Here is a 22,499-nt window from a genome sequence, read left to right on the forward strand (position 1 = left end):
ACCATATATGGAGGTGTGGGTGACTAACGGACGGACGGACGGACTGACGGACGGACGGACGGCAGATGCAGGTTTTCATAGTAAATGCGACCTACTGTCTCAATAACCTGCTGCTGTGTGTTTTGATGTGGATGATGTGAATATTCGCAAAATGTTGAAACTTGAAAATCTATCTATACTGTGTTATGTTAGACAGTGTTAAAAAACAACAACAACAACAACAACGGGAAAGACTGTCCCCCATTGTGGGAATATACTGTAGCATTGCAGTTAAGAGAGCAGCACTAGTGTGTGACCTACGTCTCTCTCTCTGTCTCTCTGTCTGTCTCTCTCTCTCTCTCTCTCTCTCTCTCTCTCTCTCTCTCTCTCTCTCTCTCTCTCTCTCTCTCTCTCTCTTCTATTTCTATCTATCTATCAGTGGCTGTAGCTCTCTCTATCAGCGACTCTCTTCATTAGTGCCAATAAAAGGAGCTAATGTTATCCAGCATCGTCGTGGCCCTATATTGATCGTTGAGCCTGGTCCCCCGGGGCCAATCCAAATAGTTTAGCAACCGTTGCTATAAGGATGGCAAGCTTCCGTCACCTCATATAGATGTCAATGTTCTGTTGCATGGCTGTGTTGTTGAACACATATACACACTTTAACGTTGGGGAAAGTTACACAACTGACCCACCCAGGTTTATTGAAATAATGGCATGCGCATTTGTCCAGTGCATAGCCTATACTGCAGGCCTGGTTGACTAGATTTAGAAGACATTTTTGAAGCCTTTGCTACTGAAATGATGGATTATTTATATGGAGAAATCCCATAATTTCACATCTCTATATGGGGTAGAAGGACATCTTGCCCTGTCTCCTCGCTACTAACGTGCCTATTGGACAAGGATGAGCTGGGGATAGGGCTAATTCTCAACTTGTAGTTTTTTAGACAACCACCCTATAGAGCGTCGCAGTCCCGCCCCCTTTCATGACGACGCCAGGCCCAGGAAATGATTCCCAATGCATTTTTCCCATAGACGTTTCAAAAATAATTTATTTAAAGCCGGTTACGCCGTGGACAAAGCCAACTCGAGTCGTGACAACAAACACAATATTTTGGACCAAACAATAATTACAAAGAAGAAAAACAACAAAAAAAGTGTTGTAACCTGCCGTTTTTTATTCTTTCTAATTATTTGTTGTCATGATTTGTCATGATTTGTCACGACAAGAGTTGGCTTTGTCCGCGGCGTAAACGTCTTTTTTTTTTTTTTTTAAATTCTTCCGCGGGCCGCAAGGGGGCGCTCCGCGGGCCGCAAATGGCCCGCGGGCCGCCTATTGGGGTACCCTGTCCTACATGTACACGGTCGGCCAATCAGAGGCAGTAACTAGGATGTGCAGCTAGCCAGTCGCCACTCGGGAGGCGTTACAATGGGAAGTCAACAAGGAAGTCAAGGAAGAGAGAGGAGAGAGGAGTTCAGCGAAGCAAAAAAAAAAAAAAAAAGATTAATAAAATCACACCCGTGTGAAGTGAGTGGTGCAACTCTGTGTGGGGGTTCCCGGGGGGGGGGGGGGTCCAGACCCACAGGAACGCACCCAGGGTGCCGCCCCGGTTCCGGCGAGCCGCCCCGCGTCCGAAACGGTTGAGAAATGACAGAGTTACCGTGTGCTGGTCCCTCTACTGTACCCTCTACTGTACTGTACTGTCACTGTACTGTACTGTACTGTACTGGCACACCCGAAATCATCATATATAGAGTTAATATGTGCGTGTGTGTTTGTGTGTATGTTAGGTTGCGCACAGGTGGTGAAAAACAACCATGCTGTTTTCGTGCTCATACCCAGCCAGCGGCCCAGCAGGCACCCACCCACCCAGCCAGCCACCCACCCACACACACACACATAACTCCGTAAGGGAGTGGTTGCACCACTGAAAAATACTTAACGACATCGGCGGTTAATGCAGTTTCGCACACGTTTCCGTTGTCTCCTATAGCGGTGTTATGCATCTTTGAAACATACACGCCACTTCCACGCTCGCATACATACATCCATCCATACATACATACCGCAGAAAAGAAGAGAGAGCGTATGCGTGGAGATGAATGCGAACAGCTGTTGGTCTGCCCCGCACTTCAAACGGCGCTCTGTTGTCGGAGCGAGGCCTCCGACACGCCTCGGCTGCATGGAGAGCCAGAGACGGATCAAAGGCTAACGAGAGACTCTGCCATCGCACCCCGGCACACCCATGAATATTGATAGAGAGAGAGAGAGAGAGACACAGAGAGAGAGAGAGAGATATCAATATTCATGGATCTCTCTGTGTTTCAGTGCCTCTGTCTCATGCTCTCTCTCTCTCTCCCAACGTACATCCATCTCTCTCTCTCTCTCGTGGCAGCAGGGCATCTTCAATCAGTGCCCTAATGAATGGAGCAGCGCGGGGGTTCTAGTCTAGTGGAGGGTGTGGGTGGGGGACGGGGTGGGGGTGGGGTGAGATTAAACGGGAAGCCTGCGGAAATCTCCACGTTCGTTTTTCTTTCTTTTTTCTTTTTGGAAAACGAGAGACCACAGCAGCGTACGGTATAGATAGATCATTGGTTCCCAACCTTTTTTTATACTGAAGTACCACCTCAGAAAATATCTGGCTCTCCAAGAACAGTACTGTACCACCATAATAACTGATGTTAAAATACAGCCCTTTTTGTTCGGATAAAAGCGTCTGCTAAATGACTGTAATGTAATGTAATGTAATGTTCCGTTCCTAAACCAATAATAATGCTGCTGCTGCTTTGACAAAACTCAGTCTAATCACTAATCAGCACAACTGATGATATTTCTAATGTGATTAATCCATTCTCAGGCTAGGTGTGCTGTCGTACATTTTAGCACGGCTGGTATAGCCTATATTTCAACCAATTGCTTCATGGTCAGATGAACTACCTGTAGTAATATAAATATTTCATTCCACTTTTGTCTTTTTTTCCCTCCTTTTTTGGGCGACTCCTCTGTGTGCCACCAGAGGGGGGCTCAGGTACCACCAGTGGTATTCGTACCAGTGGTTGGGAACCTCTGCACTAAAAGGCCTTTCAAGCGGGAAGCGAGGAACGCAGGCGTTGTTGCCTGGATCAACAACAGGTGTCCTCCAGGTCTGCTCAAGAGGGGCGCAACAACGCAATTAAGCGTAAAAAACAAAAACTAAACGGTATCCAGGTCTGGTGAGCCGCGGGCGTGTGCACGAAACGAGCACGCGCGCAACAAATTCATGGGACCGCGCTCACGTAAATACGCTTGCGTTGTCGCACCGCGACTTGCTCCCCAGTCCTCCGCACAAAAACGCAGGTCTCATTGAAAATGAACTATAGGCGCGTTATATCGCTTCACGTTTGAAAGGCCCTTAAAACAGGTTTATGTAATAATAAAGAAGAGGATCCAAGGCAGAAGAAAAGCCTTTTTATTTGGCAAAGAACATTACAAAAAAGAGGACCAACGCGTTTGGGCACTCAGCCTTCGTCAGGGTCCCATGAGGCTTTTCTTCACCTCCCTGGAACAGAGTGCCTTGGATCCTCTTCTTTATTTTAATGATTTAACCTCGCCAACGAGCACCTGTATTCAGTTCAACAAACAAAGGACCACGGCAGCGCTCCCTTCCTCTATTCAGGTTTATGTAATGTTTCCTTTTACACCATTTAGTTTATGTAATGGTTCCTTAACCCATGACCTCATGGGAACGATTCTACAAATGTTCAAAATTCTGACAGTTTTCTGGAAAACCCTATGTTTCTATATCAGTGGTTCTCAATATTTCATGTCACGGACCCCCAAAAATATATGAAATTGGCCGCTGACCCCCATCTGAAAATGTGTTGTTTCAGGGACCACCTCCCAGAAGCAAAGATTTGAGTTAAAAACGTTCGCTCTGAAAGAGTATATATTCAAAGCTTTGCACCACATGTTCATGATTTTTCAAAAATAGCAGACCTACAAGCTCGTAGCGCGCCACTCGGTGGCGTGCTATGAGCTTGTAGATCTGCTATTTTTCAATAGCTAAATTATAACAATGTTTAAAACAAGGGGTTTCCGCCCAAAATGGGTTAACACCAACCATGGACGTGATGTTTCCAGCCTCTCGCCTCTTCATCCATGAACGTGTGGATGTACTGTAACACACGTTGTCCAAAGTGCTTTGGGCAAAGGTGTCTTACAACGGTGGTTCCCAAAGTGGGGTCCGGGGACCCCCAGGGGTACCTGAGGGAGTTCCAGGGGGTCCCCAGCTAAATGATAGTTTGGAACCAAATGGACCATTATGGGTCTGTAACTCTGAGAGTGGTTCCATTTGTACACTCTCAGAGTTAAAATAATATTGATTTTACAATTATAAATCGGGTCCCCAGAGATAGAAATGCCATTAAATGGGGGGTCCGTAGACTAATGCATGTCAAACTGGGGGTCCTTGAAATTAAACGGGTTGAGAATCGTTGCTAGAGCCGTATAAATCTTCTCTCATGGGGGTCCCTGGCATATCCTTTCAAATGGGGGTCCGCGGGGCTAATTCGTGTCAATTTGGGGGTCCTTGACATGAAAAAGTTTGGGAACCACTGTCTTACAAGACATGATGCGCCGAGTGCCGCGCTACCAGCTTGTACAGTAGATCTTGTACAGTAGATCTGCTATTTTTGAAAAATTGTGAAAATGTGGCGCACATCTTGGAATATAATTATATTCTTTCAGAGCGAACGTTTTTAACTAAAATCTTTGCTTCTGGTGGGGTCCCTGGAACTACATATTTTCAGATGGGGCGGCCAATTCCATATAGTTTTGGGGGTCCTTGACATGAAAATGTTTGAGAACGACTGACATAGGAACACAGGATGTGTCTATATCTATATTCCAAGATGTGGCGCACATCTTGGAATATAATTATATTCTTTCAGAGTGAACTTTTTTAACTCAAATCTTTGCTTCTTGGGGGGGGGGGGAGTCCCTGAAACTCCATATTTTCAGATGGGGAGGTCGGCGGCCAATTCCATATAGTTTTGGGGGTCCTTGACATGAAAATGTTTGATAACGACTGACATAGAAACACAGGTCTTTCAGAAAACTGTCATTATTTAGAAGACATTTCGTAGAATCTGGTGTCATCCCAAAGATCACCGGCGGCCACGTCTGTAAAGGTTGATTGAGGATTTAAATCCTATAACGACATTTGGATTAATTGCATCGTGTTGCACTCTGACCCTGTTGAAATGGTGTGCGTGTGCGTGTGCGTGTGTGTGTGTGTGTGTGTGTGTGTGTGTGTGTGTGTGTGTGTGTGTGTGTGTGTGTGTGTGTGTGTGTGTGTGTGTGTGTGTGTGTGTGTGTGTGTGTGTGTGTGTGTGTGTGTGTGTGTGGTTAACCCATTTTGGGCGGGAACCCCTTTTGGTGTTTTAAACATACGTTATAACATACGTTATAATTTAGCTATTGAAAAATAGCAGATCTACAAGCTCATAGCGCGCCACCGAGTGGCGCGCTACGAGCTTGTAGGTCTGCTATTTTTGAAAAATCGTGAAAATATTTATTTCAGAAAACTGAACGATTTAGAAGATTTTTTTTAAATTTTGAGGTCAGGCCTAAATGGGTTAAAATAGAGCAGTGTTTCTCAGTGGGACGTATTAGCCCGCGGACCCCCATTTGAAAAGACATGCCAAGGACGTCCCATGAAAGAGAATAGTTTCACGGTTCTAGCAGTAACTTTCAAGGACCCCCAGTTTGACATGTATGATCAAAAGAGGCATTTTTGGCCCAGAAAAGTATTACAATTCCATCTGGAGTGAAGTCATAAAAATATGTTTGCTTTAATAAAGCAAACTTTAATTTAATTATTTGTGATTTTTCTGGTCTTTCAATATTAAATTTTATATTGTTTGCTAATTTCTCTAACCATGCAAGATGTCTTGGCATTAATACATTCTTTATTTTCCTTAATTAAATGTGTTTCTTATTTTTATCTGGTGTATATATAGGCAACATTGTTTTGCAATATCAAAATGAAAAAATAACTGTATGCATACTACAATAATAAATTATGATTAAAATGTAAAAAAAGAAGAGAAGAAAAGGAAAAGAAAACCTCTTATTCCCTTTCATACTTTATTTTCATACTTTCATACTTTTTTTTTTTTTTTGCTTTCGCCTTTATTTTATATATTTTGTATAGAGGGACAGACAGTAGGCTGACAGGAAATGGGGGAGTGACATGCATTTGAGCCCGTCGGGATCGGGAGTCGAGCCCGCGGCACACTGCCAGACTCGACCCAGGCCCTTTTCATACTTCTTTGCCCAAGCAACTGGGAGCCACGGGAGAGGGCCTAAGAGCCACTGGTAGCCACGGGAGAGGCCTAAGAGCCACTGGTAGCCACGGGAGAGGCCTAAGAGCCACTGGGAGCCACGGGAGAGGGCCTAAGAGCCACTGGTAGCCACGGGAGAGGCCTAAGAGCCACTGGGAGCCACGGGAGAGGGCCTAAGAGCCACTGGGAGCCACGGGAGAGGGCCTAAGAGCCACATGCGGCTCTAGAGCAGCAGGTTGCCTACCCCTGGGCTCTACGAACACTCTAATGTCCCTGATTTATATTGTAAAGTCACTGTCGATACACATGCCTACGTTGACCACGGCGCCGCGGTTTAACCAGGATGGTCCAGGTCCCCAGCCGAGTCTCCCCGACTTCCAAACTGCCCCTGTTTTCACCAGTGGTGGAAAAGGCACTCGGATCAGATGTTTTTACTTAGTAAAAGTACCAGTAAGACACCTAAGGGTGAAAAGCGTGCACGCACCCGCCTGGGTGACGGCAGACTGCTGGGCGAGCGCTGGCACTTTGGCATGGGGGGGTCAGATCAACATGGAATTAATTCTGTACTGGCCATATAAGGAGCATGTCTTGAGTGTACAGGGTTTGATGAGGTCAGATCAACATATGGAATGTCAGAACAGGTCAGCTCCATATATGGAGATCTAAGGGTTGTAGCGGGGACATTCTCTAGAATACACTGTACACTGAAAATTAAGGCCCGACCCTCATCAAACCCTGTACACTGTACAGGGTTTGATGAGGGTCGGGCCTTAATTTTCGGGCCTGTTGAGAACTCTGGTTTTCGCCGGCTGCCGGGGCGTGGCTGCACTAATAACTTTGGGGCAGGCCCGTTTAGGGTTTAAATGGACAGGTATCAGTCAACAGGGAGACATCGAAGAGGAAGGATGGATGGGGAGGATCAACATATGGAATGTCAGAACAGGTTCTGACATATATCCATATATGGAGATCTAAGGGTTTGAGTTTTGAGGTCAGATGTAGAGTTGCTGCATGGCCAATATCGATGACATCAGGGATCTCCATATATGGGCTTAAAGGGGAATACCACTCATTTTCAACATTTTACTATGTCATTAATATACCTTGGAGCTGTTGTGTGGAAATAATACAAAAAAGTCCCCCATTCTGTGTTTCCTATAGAACTGGAGGTCTGAAAAAATCATTAACATGGTGAATCACATCTTGATGACATCATCAAGATGTGATTCACCATGTTAATGAATGTTTTCAGACCTTAAAGGGACACTTCACTTCACCCTTTCCGGAAAAAAAATATGTTAATGACATTTAGAAGCTTTAGAACACTTTCCTGGGGGTCTTTATGTGTGTAATATGTGGTTTTAGATATTTTAGATTGTAGCAGTGAGCCCAGTGTCTCTGATGTCATGGACACTGGGCTCACTTACTTCCTGGACTACATGTTGTCTCAGTAAGACAGCCCTCCCCCTATCCACAAGGAGGAGCAGTGCACCAAAGTATTATGGGAATTGTAGTCCAGGAAGGAAGTGAGCCCAGTGTTGATGACATCAGAGGCTCACTCCTAAAATCTAAAATATCTAAAACCACATATTACACACATAAAGACCCCCAGGAAAGTGTTCTAAAGCTTCTAAACGTCATTAACATGTATTTTTTTGCAAAACAGGTGAAGTGTCCCTTTAATTGGGGTCCACTCCCCCCATGTTTTTGTTCTTGCTTACTGTAAATCTCTCTGGATTAAGAGTGTCCTCTAAATGCCTCCATTGTAGAGAACAAGTAGTTTAGAAGCACATTCAGCTTTTCATTCAGTTTTCCTCTCCTTGTCTGTTTAAGCAGAGAGAGCTGATATAGCTGCCATGTTGGCTCTGTCAACAGCGAGGCAAATAGACTTCTGAGGGAGAACAATTCTGTGTGTGTGCGTGCGTGCGTGCGTGCACGTGCGTCTGTCTGTGTACTAGAAGAAAGACATATGAAGCTGAGATGTGCCTCCATTTTGACTGGGGCTCGTAAATCCTCCCTCCCCCCAGGGGGGTCAATATATCTGTGGGTCTCAGAGCCCCTATATATGTGTTGGTCTCAGGCCCCTGCACTCCACTGCTCTCCAACAGCTTTCTCTGTCTTCTGTGACGAGAGAGAGAGAAGAGGGGCTGTTTAGTTGTCAACGAACGCCGTGCGGGTTATCGATCGATGGCGGGGGGGATGAGTTTTGTCGGGACCTGAGGGGGTGGGGGGGGGGGATTTCAACCATCGGAGCGTGACGCTTGGAGTGGAGACGTGGCCCCCCTCTGCCCCTCTCTCTCTCTCTCTCTCTCCTGTCTGTGGGGAGAGGAGACAATGACTTCTGTTGGATAATCCGGCGCAAATTCACCACGCACGCACGCACGCACGCACGCACGCACGCACGTTTAGTTTTCATTTAGTTTTCGGTCAGTGAAAAAAAGGTAGTCGATGAACATTTTTCGTCTTAGTTTTAGTCGACGAAAACAACACTGGTGACAACGCACAGTTCTAGCATACTATATTTCAGATTATTCCGTATAGAAATACTGTGCGACAGGCAGCCTGACAAAATAATGTGCCCAATAGCATTGTTTTTCTATAACTTCCTTCTGTACAAATATAGTAGCACCCGTACTCCTTCAGTAGTAGTGTTCTTTTCTGAAATGATTGATAACACAAAAACAAACTTGGCGGTACAAAAATTGGGCTTTCCAAGATGCTATTTGGAAAAGCCCATTGCGAAAGAACACGAGTTGATGACCCAGCTATGAGGTGGTGGTATGACCGCCATAACTCAACCTCAACAATGTCATCAGGCGCTGATGAGCTTTTTGGATTTCTCCTCGGTTGCTGTTGTTGCTATAGTGGTTCTCAACCAGTTGTCCGGGGACCACCAGTGGTCCTTGAGGCAGTTCTAGGTGGTCCCCAGCTAAAGGATGGAGAGTTGGTATAGCTAAATGGACCCTTATAGATCTTTAACTCGTGAGAGTGTAAAATGAAACCAAAGTTTTATTTTACGCTCTCAATAGTTGTCTCCACCAGGTCGAAGGCATGGGGAGAGAGTATGTTTTGCACTCCGTCCGTGTGTGTGTGTGTCCGTCCGTCTGTTACCAGCTAATCTCCGACACTGTTAATCCGGTCGATGCTAAATTTTGCACACACTCCCTGGATGCCAACGATGAACCTCTGCCCCAAATGTTCCAGAACGGCCTGTTATAGCGCCACCAGGAGGCTGACTTTTGAAAAACACATTGTTTGATATTACTCCTCCAGATTCTGTCCAAAAATCCCGGAAATCGTTACACACTATCTCTATTGTCATGTGTTCAAGACGGGTCTGTCCGATATTTCATATTCCATCCTAATTGGCTAACATTGGCTTTCAAAGTTTGCAGGACCGGCCCGTTTTGAACCAAAAGCCTCAAATCATGAACGCAGCGTGCAATTTAGGCCTACTTGAAATCTTTCACGAACTTTCCTACTAGGCTGAGGAATATATCCCACCCTTTTCACATTAACCTGCTATAGCGCCACCAACAGGTGGATTTTTGCAAAACACATTTTTGGAACGAAATGCCTCAAATCATCCAATTGCCATCCAAGGCGTAAAAAGAAATGGCACCCTTTTCACATTGGCCTATTATAGCGCCACCAGGAGGCCACAACCTGACCTGCCCTGGTGGAGACCTGTGCCCCGAGGGGCACTTTATCTAGTTTACCGCTGAAACTGTCTCCCTTCTTAAAGGTAATTAGTTGAATGTCTGATGGAAAACCAGGCTACCATATTATTTTTTGATCTCCCGATGTTACATTTGACAGCTGCAAAATTAAAGAGCTCATCCCTCCTGACAGATGGATACCGAACGAGCCGATAGCTCCCCAATTATGCGAATACTTTTCCTCTAATGTGGCACACATTAAGAACAGTCCTTGAACCTCCTCTGAAGTGTTACTTTGGTTCCTGCAAATTATTCTCAGGATATCTTATTTAGTTTTTTTTTATTCCTCCTTTCGTGTCCCCAAACGGGCTGAGAAACAAACCCCAAAGGCAACCTTTAGCAAGTTTGATAACTTGTTTCAAAGCAATCAAACTATCTAAACCAGAAGGACTTTTAGGGTCGTGTTCTACCTAGTTAATCTCTGGAAGTTTTCTTGTGCGTGTCGTCAGACGAAATGTTTCATGATTACAAAACCCGACAGCCATACTCTGACAGCACATTGATTGCAGATCAATGGGCTTACTGTAGCATGAGAGTATGTATGGCAACGGCACTGAAGGAAGCACATTTTATTAAAGTTTTCGGATCCGTCTTATTTGTGACCTGACCCGTATTGACAAGTATTTGATCTTGTTTCTAAAGTATAGTTGCTTATTTATTTGCTTCTTAAAGGAGAATTCCATGCTAGAAGGCTTTCTTACCTTTATTTGTAGATGTTACGTCCCCACCAAAGAGGTCCAGGTGTTATTTTGTGCAAACGTGCATTATTGACTATTTCCCTACCATAAGCCCTGAATGGGGGTTGGGTTTTTGTGCTAATTCGCTTATTTCCATCGAAATAAGTAGTAAAGTGTGCTGCTTGGGATACTATTTACATTATGAAGAGGGGATATATAAAAAAATAAAATTCAATGCAATTCATTGAGGGCTTATGGTAGGGGAAATAGCCAATAAGGAGCTTTTGCACAACTGGACCTCTTTGGTGGGGACGTAACAACTACGTAACAACTACAAATAAAGGTAAAAAAGCCTTCTAGTGTGGAATTCTCCTTTAATGTTGTTTAAACCAACTGGTTCGGTTTCCACATTTTTTCCACATCAAGGACCCCCAGATTAATATGTAATTGTCCACAGACCTCCATCTGAAAATATTTTGTGCCAAAACAAATCCTCTCCTTTTTTATAATAACGGATCTAAAACCTCACAACATGTCGCTGTGAGCTTGTAGATCTGCTATTTTCAAATAGCCGACATAAGTGGTTAAACAGTAGGGCTGTGAATCTTTGGGTGTCCCACGATTCGATTCCGATTCTTGGGGTCACGATTCGATTCAAAATCGTTTTTTTTTTATTCAAAAGCATTTTTTTCCACATTCAAAACTATTCTCTATTCAAAATGATTCTCGATTCAATACATAGGATTTCATCACAATATACTCCAGCCAACTGAAGTGACTATACTACAGTAACTTGAAAATGACTGAAGACATGTTTACTGTGATTACTAGGGTAAGCTTTACATTTCATATCACTCATATTTTTGGAAATTATTAATCGATTTTGAATCGTTCATAACGGGAATCTCGATACTAATTCGAATTGATTTTTTTGACACCCCTATTAAACAGCCTATATAGTTGCTTCTTTTGGGTTGTTTTACTTAGACTGGATGCTTGGTTTTGTTTGCAAAATCTGGCAACATTGGTCACAGCAGCAACAGCAACCAAGACGGTAATTGCAAGACATTCCATCTCCGGTTTACTTCCTGTATCCAATCAGGATGGACTATCTAACTATAAATGCACCAAGTCTCTGTGTGTGTACGTACTTCTGTACTAACTTCTGTACTAATCCACGTAACTCGAGAACCGTTCGCCTCACGACTTCAAATTTGACACACGCGTTCCAGCCCACCACAGGGGGTGCAGTGCCCAGTGTCGGACCCACGGTTGTCCAGAACCGCCCCAAAAAGGCCTCTGCCCGGGCTCTGGGCAGAGGCCCTGCCAAGTGTCCGTATATGGAGCTGGCCTGTTCTGACATCATTCTGGTGTGTGCATTTACTGTAGGCTCCATATTTGGGCATGACTGACAAAGAACTCCATATATGGGCATAAAAGGGACACAGACATAATATCTGGGTGGGGCATGCATTTCCAACTTGCATCGTTCCAAATAAGCCAGTGCCCAACGGGCAACGCTGTAAAGGCGTCAACGGGCACCGCTCTAGTCTTCCTAAATTAACAATCTTTGGCTACAGCCATCTATAGGAACAATAAAGAAGGAATACTCACGGGGGCGTGGCACGGTCTCCTGCAGGAGGTTTGCACATGCGCAGTGTAAACAGGAACTGCGATTGCGATGATGGAGTGTTGCAGCAGAGGTGCTAGATAGACGTGGATTGCTTTTCCCCCAAAACATTTTCATTTATTATTATTACAGCCTACTGCAGCCTACAAAGTTTGGGCATTGTGACATAGTCAACCAAACTTGTCTTTGTATAGAAAATCATTTATTTTTTCATGTGTTGTGATTTGAATGACCTGATTGTAAATGTGAATGTTAGCACAGTGCACACATGATTCCCATTTCCCAAATCAGCCCGAATCAACAAAGAGTCTACGACACTTACATTTAATTTAATACATTTTATTTCACTTTTACAGTATGCCCATTAATTTCATCAGTGGAAAAAGGTAGTCGCCGAACATTTTCCGTCATACTTTTAAGTCGACAAAATCAACACAGCTTGGTAGCAGTCCCAACAGAAATCCTATTACGCAGCCATCAGTGCCTTTTGCATGCTTTTCACTCAAATTTATGTTTTAAGACGTTGCTCTTCTTGATATCCTCACTTTGAAAGGACCGGTTCTGTGAAACTCTATTCCTGCACAGCAGGAGCAGCAACAGCAACGAGTGGTGCTCTCCCCATTCAACCTCCTAGTTCGCTGCTGAGAGCACTTCAAAAGCAATTTTCTTTTAATCAAGTTCCCAATAAAAAGCCCCTTTGATGCCAACCTCAGCAATACTGGCATTCGGTGGTTTTGCCGCCTTTTTTCCCCATTTTTTTCTCCATTCTTCTGAGCTCCACCACTCTTTCCAACATCATATTGATTTATTTATGAACAAAGTGTGGGAGATTGTTAGCCGGCAACAGTTATGAGAATTATACCTTCTCGCTTATTTTTACTTTTAACTCTAGATCCAAGGCATTTCAAGTAGTTAATAGGAATATCTATGGGATAATTGCGTTTTTTAATGATTTATTGAAAATTCTCTGTTGTGAATGTGCGACAACGAAATACCTTCAGAGAAAGCTTGACTTGTCTGCTTCCAGGAAGAAAATTAACTGAGTTGATCAAATTGTTTGTGTTGGAAGCCATTTAAAAGAGCCTGCATTTACACTGGGTAGTGTTTCTAGGACAACAACAAAAAGTTATGCCCGTTTGAAGTTTTATTTTCCAAATAACTTGTTTTCTGCTGGGTGTACATACCCATGCAATATCTCATTTTAAAGGGTGAGTTGTCTAGTTCAATTAAAAAAATATATATATCTATAAATAGCATGGTCAGTCATGACCAATCTGACCAATCCAGCTAAAACTGCCAATAGGGGAGGGGATGATATTATGATGTCACTATATCACTGTTTTCTTTCATTGACACAATATGGAGATCTTCTGCGTGCGATTTATTAATTATGGATAACTGAAACGGCGGGACATGCCATTACGTAAATTGCCCACACCCCCCCAGACGATATAGCGAGGACCTCATTAAGAGATTGCCACCCTGCTCCAAATGGTAATGGGCTGACAATATTCCATGCATCATAATGAACCCGACGCGACCATACGTTATTAACGCTACGGCTTGACCCGAAAGGTGTTTCGCTGAGGCCCCGAGAGGTGTTCCACGTCCAAATGTCGAGTGGTTATTATCATGAGCTCATTAGAATTGGCATTTCGCTTTCGTGATCAATGCTGTTGTGGAAAAACCTTGTAACTTCAACATCGACCAACCCTCAACAAACCCTCAAACCAGGGTTGATTTTGACAACACATTTTGATGTAGTTTTAGTCATAAATATAGAAACAAAAAAAATACATTCTTCCTAACAGTCTCGTTTTTATTTGTTGACAAAAATTGTCAGTATATTTAGTCTTAGTTTTAGTCATCAGAGCTTAGTTTTTATGTTACATTGTACATTATTTAGTTTTCGTCTGTGAAAAAACGTATTCGACGAGCATTTTTAGTCGACGAAATCGATACTGCCTGGGACTCATGAGAACCTTTCAGAAACTGTATCTCAGTGTATTTCACCACTTCTTACGGGAAAGAACAGAAATGCCTCAAAGACCTGTGACTCCTGGATAGCCTTTGGAACCAGTGTTGATTTCGTCGATTAATACTATGACAAAATATGTTCGTCGATTACTTTTTTTCACTGCCGAAAACTGAATGAAAACTAAGCTACGATGACTAAAACTAAGACTAAATATATTGACAATTTCGTCAACAAATAAAAACTAGACTAAAATGTTAGGCAGGGACTAGTGGACTAGAGATATAAGTAATTTTACACTTGGTTGCATGCTGAAAATAGCAGATCTACAAGCTCAAGTGGGCTTGTAGATCGGCTATTTTCAGCGAGTGTAAAATCAGTCATTACGACGGCATCGAGGCCCGCCAAAATACATTTTTAGTCGACTAAATCAACTGTCAACTGAAATCAAAATTTTGCTGTCAAAATCAACAGTAGCTGTTTGGAACACCGAGGAGGGGAAATAAATGGTAAAATATGCTGCTGCAGGGAAGGCCCTGAGGACCTGACGGCGTGCAGGTGAAAAAGAGATAAGCGATGCATCATATTATCGCTGAGAGCGTTTCGCGGTCGTTCGGCGCGTGGTCGTTGGTTGACCTTGAGCGATATGCGGAGTCAGTGTGAATGTTAAAGACTTCAGCACAGAACAACACAATCACAGCCAGGGTATAGCTTGTCCGAGACGCATGGGAACCTGCAAAAAAGTTCTCACATTCTTTTACTTAAGTAAAAGTATCAATACTGCAATTTAGAAATGCAGTACAAGAGCTGTTACAAGTAAAAGTCCAGAATTCAAAATGTACTTGAGTAATAATGTATTTGGCATACTTAAAGTACGAAAAGTAGAAAGATTTGAGTAAAATCTTTCACTGTGAAAGAATATACATTCAAAGATTTGCGCGACATTTTCAAGATTTTTCAAAAATAGCTAAAGATCTGATATTTTTCAATAGCTAAAGCATAACATAATGCTTAAAACACCAAAAAGGGTTCCCACCCAAAATGGGTTAAGGTACAGTACTTAAAGTAAAATAATGTGACTGGTTAGTTACTTTACACCACTGCCTGCGGTCATTACTGTACCACATACCACTGTTTTGCTATTTATGACTTGGAGATGATGCTCACCTTTCTTACTTATTCATGGCGCTCTGTATTTATGCACGCGGGGGGATGCATTATGCATCTCTCTATCTGGTGGAACGGTTGCGTCGCACATAGTGCACTGTAGTGAAGTGGTACCGTCACCGTGTATATCCCATTCTGAACGGGAACCTCTTTTGGTGTTTTTAGCATTATGTTATGCATTAGTTATTGAAAAAATAGCAGATCTACAAGCTCATAGCGCGGCACCGAGTGCCGCGCTATGAGCTTGTAGGTCTGCTATTTTTGAAAAATCGTGAAAATGTGGCGCAAATTTTTGAATAGATATTCTTTCAGTGAGCATGTTTTTAACTAAAATCTTTGCTTCTGGGGGGGTCCCTGGAACACCATATTTTCAGATGGGGGTCGGTGGCCAAATCCAGATATGTTTGGGGGTCCTTGACATGAAAAAGGTTGAGCACCACTGACATAGAAACATAGGTCTTTCAGAAAACTGTGTAGGATTTAGAAGACATTCAAATTCTACAAATGTTGTAGAATTGTCCTCAGGTCAAAATGGGATATACTGTATGCATCAGGTTGGTGCCGGTTCTCTCTAGGGGGTCCTCAGACGAGCGCTCCATGCATCGTTGCTTCCAGTCGTCCCGGTTCTCCATACAGTTTGTTGGTATACTTTGCGCTCCTGCGTCGTTCTCGTGTACATCCATGTATGTTAGTGTGGGACGTCCGAGTCGTGATCGATGGATGCCCGTGTGTTGGTTGGTTCCCACAGCACCAATTTTCTGGCTGGCAGTTCTTGATGTCCTGCTATAGTCTCATTCTCCTGGCTGCCATTTTCTGGCTCACCCTTGGTATTCCATCATACAGAATCTTGTTGGTAACATATTATACACTCTTGCTGTCTGATGTTAAAGATGTCCACCACCAGGCTAGGATCATCGTTTCTGCTAGTGAGAGCCCAGATGCAGGCAGGAGGAGGGAACTGGTGAACTCAATACTGCTACGATGAGATGAGGGGTTAGGTTGCTGATCCTTAAATACAACATAAAAAAAGTAGAATGCCATTCTACTTTCTTAAAGGACCACTTCACCACTTTTCAACTTATCTTCATATAATTAGTCCTCACTAATGTTCATGATAAAATACCACAATTCTTTCCTACTCAGTCTGTGTCTCATAGGAGGGCTGTGGGCAGTTCAGAAACCCGTCCACCAGTGACATCATTGATGGGGAATCCAAGCTAATAGAAACGGTTGCAATGCAAAAATTGAAGCCATCGTTCTCACGATAATACAAATCTAAATATATTGTAAAACAAATCTTGTTTAAAAAAAAAAATCTGCCTAACGATGATGTCACTGGTGGACGGGTGTCTGAACTGCCCACAGCTCTCCTATGAGACACAGACTGAGTAGAACAAAATGGTGGTGTTTTATCATGAACATTAGTGATGACCAATTATGTGAAGAGATGTTGAAAAGTGGTGAAGTGGTCCTTTAAAGCTTATGGCTGGGTTGAGACCGACTCATTCTGAAATCGAATTAATCTAGAAATTATAATTAAGATACAATTCTCTTCACTTTGAATGCTGATCAGCATTCCAATTTGCATCATGATTGGAGCCAGTGTAATTTAAAATCAAATTAGTCCAAATAGAAAATGAATGTGTAATTAATCCCCTTGATGAATAGTGTAAAGACATTTATTCTGAATTAGCAGATATGAAAGAGTGAACATGTAGGCTCAATATTTATTCTTGATAATTTATGTTTAGGCTTGCAGAGTACAAGGACATCGGCTACCGTACAAGACTATTAAACTTTTCAAATAAACCAATACATTTGGCCAAATTAGAAATACGAGGTTATTAATCAACATTGTGAAATAACCTTGCTCCCATTAAAGCAGTGGTTTTCAACATATCAAGCACCATTACTTATTCTATTCTGCATTTGTGCATTGTCCAGGGTGTTTTAGAGAAGGGAGAAGAGTCTGGGACGTGTGGGGTGTTGTCCAGGGTGTTTTAGAGAAGGGAGAAGAGTCTGGGACGTGTGGAGCGTTGTCCAGGGTGTTTTAGAGAAGGGAGAAGAGTCTGGGACGTGTGGAGCGTTGTCCAGGGTGTTTTAGAGAAGGGAGAAGAGTCTGGGACATGTGGGGTGTTGTCCAGGGTGTTTTAGAGAAGGGAGAAGAGTCTGGGACGTGTGGAGCGTTGTCCAGCGTGTTTTAGAGAAGGGAGAAGAGTCTGGGATGTGTGGTGTGTTGTCCAGCGTGTTTTAGAGAAGGGAAAAGAGTCTGGGACGCGTGGAGTGTTGTCCAGGGTGTTTTAGAGAAGGGAGAAGAGTCTGGGACGTGTGGAGCGTTGTCCAGGGTGTTTTAGAGAAGGGAGAAGAGTCTGGGACGCGTGGGGTGTTTTAGTGAGTTCTGCCAGTCTCCCTGCGCTGGCTGTTCTGAGCGCGCGAGGCAGGTCGTAGGGTCCGATCAGACTTTACCACAGTGCACAGCATGTCCAAAGTAACCGTGTGCATTCATTCTGTCTTTGTCTTACAGCGTGAATGAGTCAGAAGACTATTGCTGTCAGGGAGCACCGTCTCCTCCAGCAGCCCGAAACGCTCTCCCTGCCTCCCTCCCACCCTCCGCCCCACACAGAGAAGAGATGAAGTCCGCTGAGCACAGAGGTGAGCTGTTCATATCTGCCAGACAGACGGCGCTCCATGGCAGGACGCTCCGTGACTCATACTTGTTGAACTGCATGGGGTTGAAGGCCCTTATGGCACAGCGGGCCGGGCACAAAGTCACTGGTTCAAGTCTGACACTCACGCTGCCTCTCTCTCTCTCTCTCTCTCTCTGTTCTCTGGTCCTTTTTGTCACTGCCTTGAAATGTTGTGAAAGTAGCTGAAGTTCCCGTTGAAGTAGCGAATATCCCCAAAGAACGCTGACTGAATCTCTCCTTTTGAGGGGCTCTAGCATGTATGTCACGTCATACATGTCAGTCGCCCCAAAACGCGATTGATTAATTATTATCAATAAACTAATTATTATTAAAGCGGAATGTCATGAAAAGCAAGGATGATGTCGGCACGTTGGTTCTTCAAAGGTTAGTGAAATCCAGGCAGTCGACGTGGCATTGCGATTATAATTAATTCCACAGTCAAACTGTTAAACAATGAAAACATAACTTGTGTAACTCGTTATTGGGAGGGAAGCTGTTCTACGCATTTGAAACAGACTTATAGCATGTCATGTAGACAGCACAATAATTGCATTGTATATAGTCATAGCACATCATAGTAGCCTACATATGTATAGCATAGTATAGTATATATGTATAGTTAATATGTATAGTGTCATTATATAGATATGTTCTAGTTACGTTCTTAGCTTACGCATGTTTCTTGATAAATGCATTTTATATATGTGATGTATTCCCATACTTTTGTTCCTGCCTAATGTAAATCGCTCTGGATTAAGAGCGTCTGCTAAATGCCTAAATTGTAAATTGTACGATCAATTAACTCGTGTAACTCGTGAACGGGAGGGAAAGTGTTAACAAGGCATTTTAGACATGGTATTTGCATTGATCTGGGTGACATTAACAGCTATAACACCTGCAGCGGAGAGAGAAATCCCTTTAGAAACACCCCCGTGCCTTTCCAAATCAAACACAGTGGAGTGGCTAATCCCTTGTAAAGAGCATTACGCGGCTATAGCTTAATGCTAGCTAATGCTGTTATCCAGACTCGCAGGCCGTACGACAATAGAATAAAGCTTTGTGTAGTTTGTGTACAAGATATGGTGCTGTAGACAGAACCTGTTACATAGCAGTGGTACTGTACTGCAGTGGTTACTGTGTACGCACTTATAGCTGCTTATTATGCAATATTATGCAATATGCAAATATGTCAACATTTTAATGACTTTTTTTTTTTTAAAATTTAATTTCAGACAGCCAGCAATGGGTAAAACGCTTTCAAAACAAATTTGTCTCTGACACATCGAGGGGCCTGCATTCAAAGATTTTCCTAGAAGCTTTGTCATTGGCCGATTTTCCTGTCTACTTCCCGATTGGTTAGTCATTTCGACAATTTTCTTTTAATATATATATATTTTGTTATGGGACATTCAGCATAGTGACTGAGTACTTTTTGATACTAATACTTTTGTGCTTTTTACTCAAGTCAATTGAGAATTCTGAACTGTTGTAACAGAGTATTTTTACGTTACAGTATTGATACTTTTACTTAAAACAAAAAAGTAAAAATATGACGAGCCTCCACGCCTCACCGTGCGGCGGGCGGCCCTCAGATCATTTGCATAACTTCCAGACTTCATCTCTCTTTCTCTCTCTCTCTAGTTTGTGCGTCGCAACATGTTAATTAAAGTCTTTAATTGGCTCCCCTCTCTCTCTCTCTCTCTCCACTAAAAGGGTAGTTAAGTTAAAGCCAGACTTGGAATGAATGGTGAATGATTCGCTTGCATTAGCACATTAGCATAATGGTGTTGTTGAAGTGCAAAGATCCAGGCCATTAGGGAACCACCAACTTACCCTGTGCTTTTTTTGTTTCAGTGATCTGTTTTGGGATGAGAGGGGGGGGGGGGGGCTCTGGGGGGGGGAGAGAGAGGGAGGGGGGGGGAGAGAGAGAGGGAGGGGAGAGAGAGAGAGGGGGAGAGAGAGAGAGAGGAAATAATTGTTTCCTTTTTTTACAGTTTAATCGTGATTTATTATTGTCGTAGGAATAACGTTATTCTTACATTCTGCTAATGTGAATAAGTGTCGCCTAATATGCCAGATAAAAATAAGAAACTTTTTTTTAAGGAAAATGAAGCATGGACGTTTGTTTGCTTTCACCGCCAATTCTGCTGGCTTTACTAGCAATTCGAAATGTCCAAACAAAAAAGAAGTTATATTGAAATACCAGAAAAAGCACAAATGAATCAATGCAGCTAACAATCAGCCTTTTCAGTGGTGCAACCACTCCAAGGAACAGCAATGTCCGTGTTAACCTATGTGACTATGAGTACCAGTAGGGGCAAAAGTGGCGCTGTTGTGCCAGAAACAGAGAGAGAGAGAGATATTGTTGCACTGTTGCCTAGTGCTAATTACAGAGAGAGAGAGAGGCAAGGGGAGAGGGGAGTTGCACCACTCAGTTCACACAGGTGGGATTTCAATATGCGTGCGTGTGCGTGCGTGCGAGTGCGTGCGTACTGTCTGCATACTGTGTGCGTGCACGTGCGTGTGTACATGCATGTTTCTTCTCCTCATGAAACCAGACAGATATGCTGCAATCCACCAGAGTACTTTAGCCATGAATGTGCTCAAGGCATGAAAACCCATTAAGATTCTGCGGAGCAGCGAAAGTGGCATGAAAGTAAAAACTAAAAAAAACGAGAGGTTCGCTACACTAGCTGCTCTGCTAGAGATATGGAGATGAAATTTGTTCGTTTTTCGGCTCTTCAGAAGTTCAGGGAATTGCACAGCGGAATTCTTAAAATGAGAATAAAGACACGAAATCGAGCCCATTCAGGTATAGGACAAAGAAAAAGAGAGCTGTGGAAATGCATGAAAATGTCTGAAAATTCTAATAATGATGTGTTATTGCTCACTTTATACCTGTTATATCGGTGGTTTTCAATACCTTTTCACATCAAGGCCCATAATGTTTTTTCGGCATTTGAGCTACGGACCACCATTTGATGAGATTTTGCCTCTCAGACCCAAAACTTATATAGAATATTTTGTTGTTGTTGGATAATATTTTATCCACAATGTCTATGCTGTATTGATGTTGGTACCATTAGGAGAGAAAAAAATACTAAAACGGTTTGTCCTCGTTTGTTTACGGCGGAACAAAAAAACAATAGTTTTTATACCCTTAGGCAACCCAGAAGTTTCCCCTTCGTAGTTTGGCAAATATTATGTACAGTATATGGATGTCCATGAGGAAGTGCCAGTGTGTTGTACCATTTGATTTACAGCATACAAGGAACAAAAACATCCCATTTCCAACCCCCCGGGCCGTGAAAATGTCATTTGTTTTGTCGAGTTAAAGTATGAACGCCTGAAGGAAAAAGCCTATTTTTATCACTTCATGTTGATGATGAACAAAAAACATCTATTTTTTTTTGCCTTATATTATTGTTTTTGGCCCGTTCTCGGTTCATTTATTTATTTTAAAACACGTAGCGTATATCAACTTTATCAAGTTTCACTGGTCGTTCCCATCTCCCCATACTTTAATTTAGAATGCATTACCCAACTAAAACATTCAAATTATCTTAACGGCTCAAGTTTGTAAAACCGAGTTCCTAAGTTGCCTTTAACCCATTCAAACCAGGAAAGCACATGTGTCATTTTAGATTTTAACCACTTTACCCATTATTTTATACTTTGGCTGTTCAAAAATAGCAGATATAGCCCTACAAGATCATAAGGGCGTCAATTCGTGCCGAGCTACGAGCTTGTAGATCTGTTTTTGATAAATCATGAAAATGTGTGCAAATCTTTGAAAATATCTATTTATTTTAAAGCGAATATATGAACTCAAATCTTTGCTTCTAGGGGGTACCTGGAACAACATATTTTCAGACCCGGGGTCGGCGGCCAGATACAGATAACTTTTGGGATCCATGACGTGAAATGGTTTTTGCACTACTGAATAGAAGGCAGCATGCACGACTCCATCTCGTCTCACTCACTTTAATAATTTTACTGGGTGCAAGCTGGTCAGAAACGACATTTTAAACAGAAGAAAACCAGCACTCACGGCAATAGCTTTTAAGGCACTTATTTATTTTACCATTGGTAGGTATGGTATGCTGCAAACAAGCAGCACACAACGAACGCGTTGCGGCCGAAGCCTTCGTCAGCGTTGTATACTAGGGCATTAAGCAACTAGTCGACTAGTTTACTAGTCGACTAGTAAATCCACTAGTCGACCTTGCTGGTACTAGTCGATTGTTTACCGATTTTGTAGGCCTCAATATCAGGTAGATTATAGTTATAGTCACCAATGTACACAGTTTTTAAATGTACAAATATTATTTCCAAAAA

At 42.9% G+C, this 22,499-nt stretch overlaps 1 protein-coding gene across 1 annotated transcript in view; it reads left to right on the top strand.

Moving 5' to 3' along the window:
• LOC306916221 (uncharacterized protein) overlaps positions 1–22,499 on the top strand; it is a 121,219-nt gene that overhangs the window by 44,896 nt on the left and 53,824 nt on the right. The window contains exon 4 of the mRNA XM_079494033.1: positions 17,999–18,126. Coding sequence (XP_079350159.1) covers positions 17,999–18,007 — 9 coding nt within the window. The 3' untranslated portion in view covers positions 18,008–18,126. The remainder of the gene's footprint in view (positions 1–17,998; positions 18,127–22,499) is intronic.

Source organism: Electrona antarctica (assembly GCF_951216825.1).
Source record: "Electrona antarctica genome assembly, chromosome: 23".
NCBI lineage: Eukaryota > Metazoa > Chordata > Actinopteri > Myctophiformes > Myctophidae > Electrona > Electrona antarctica.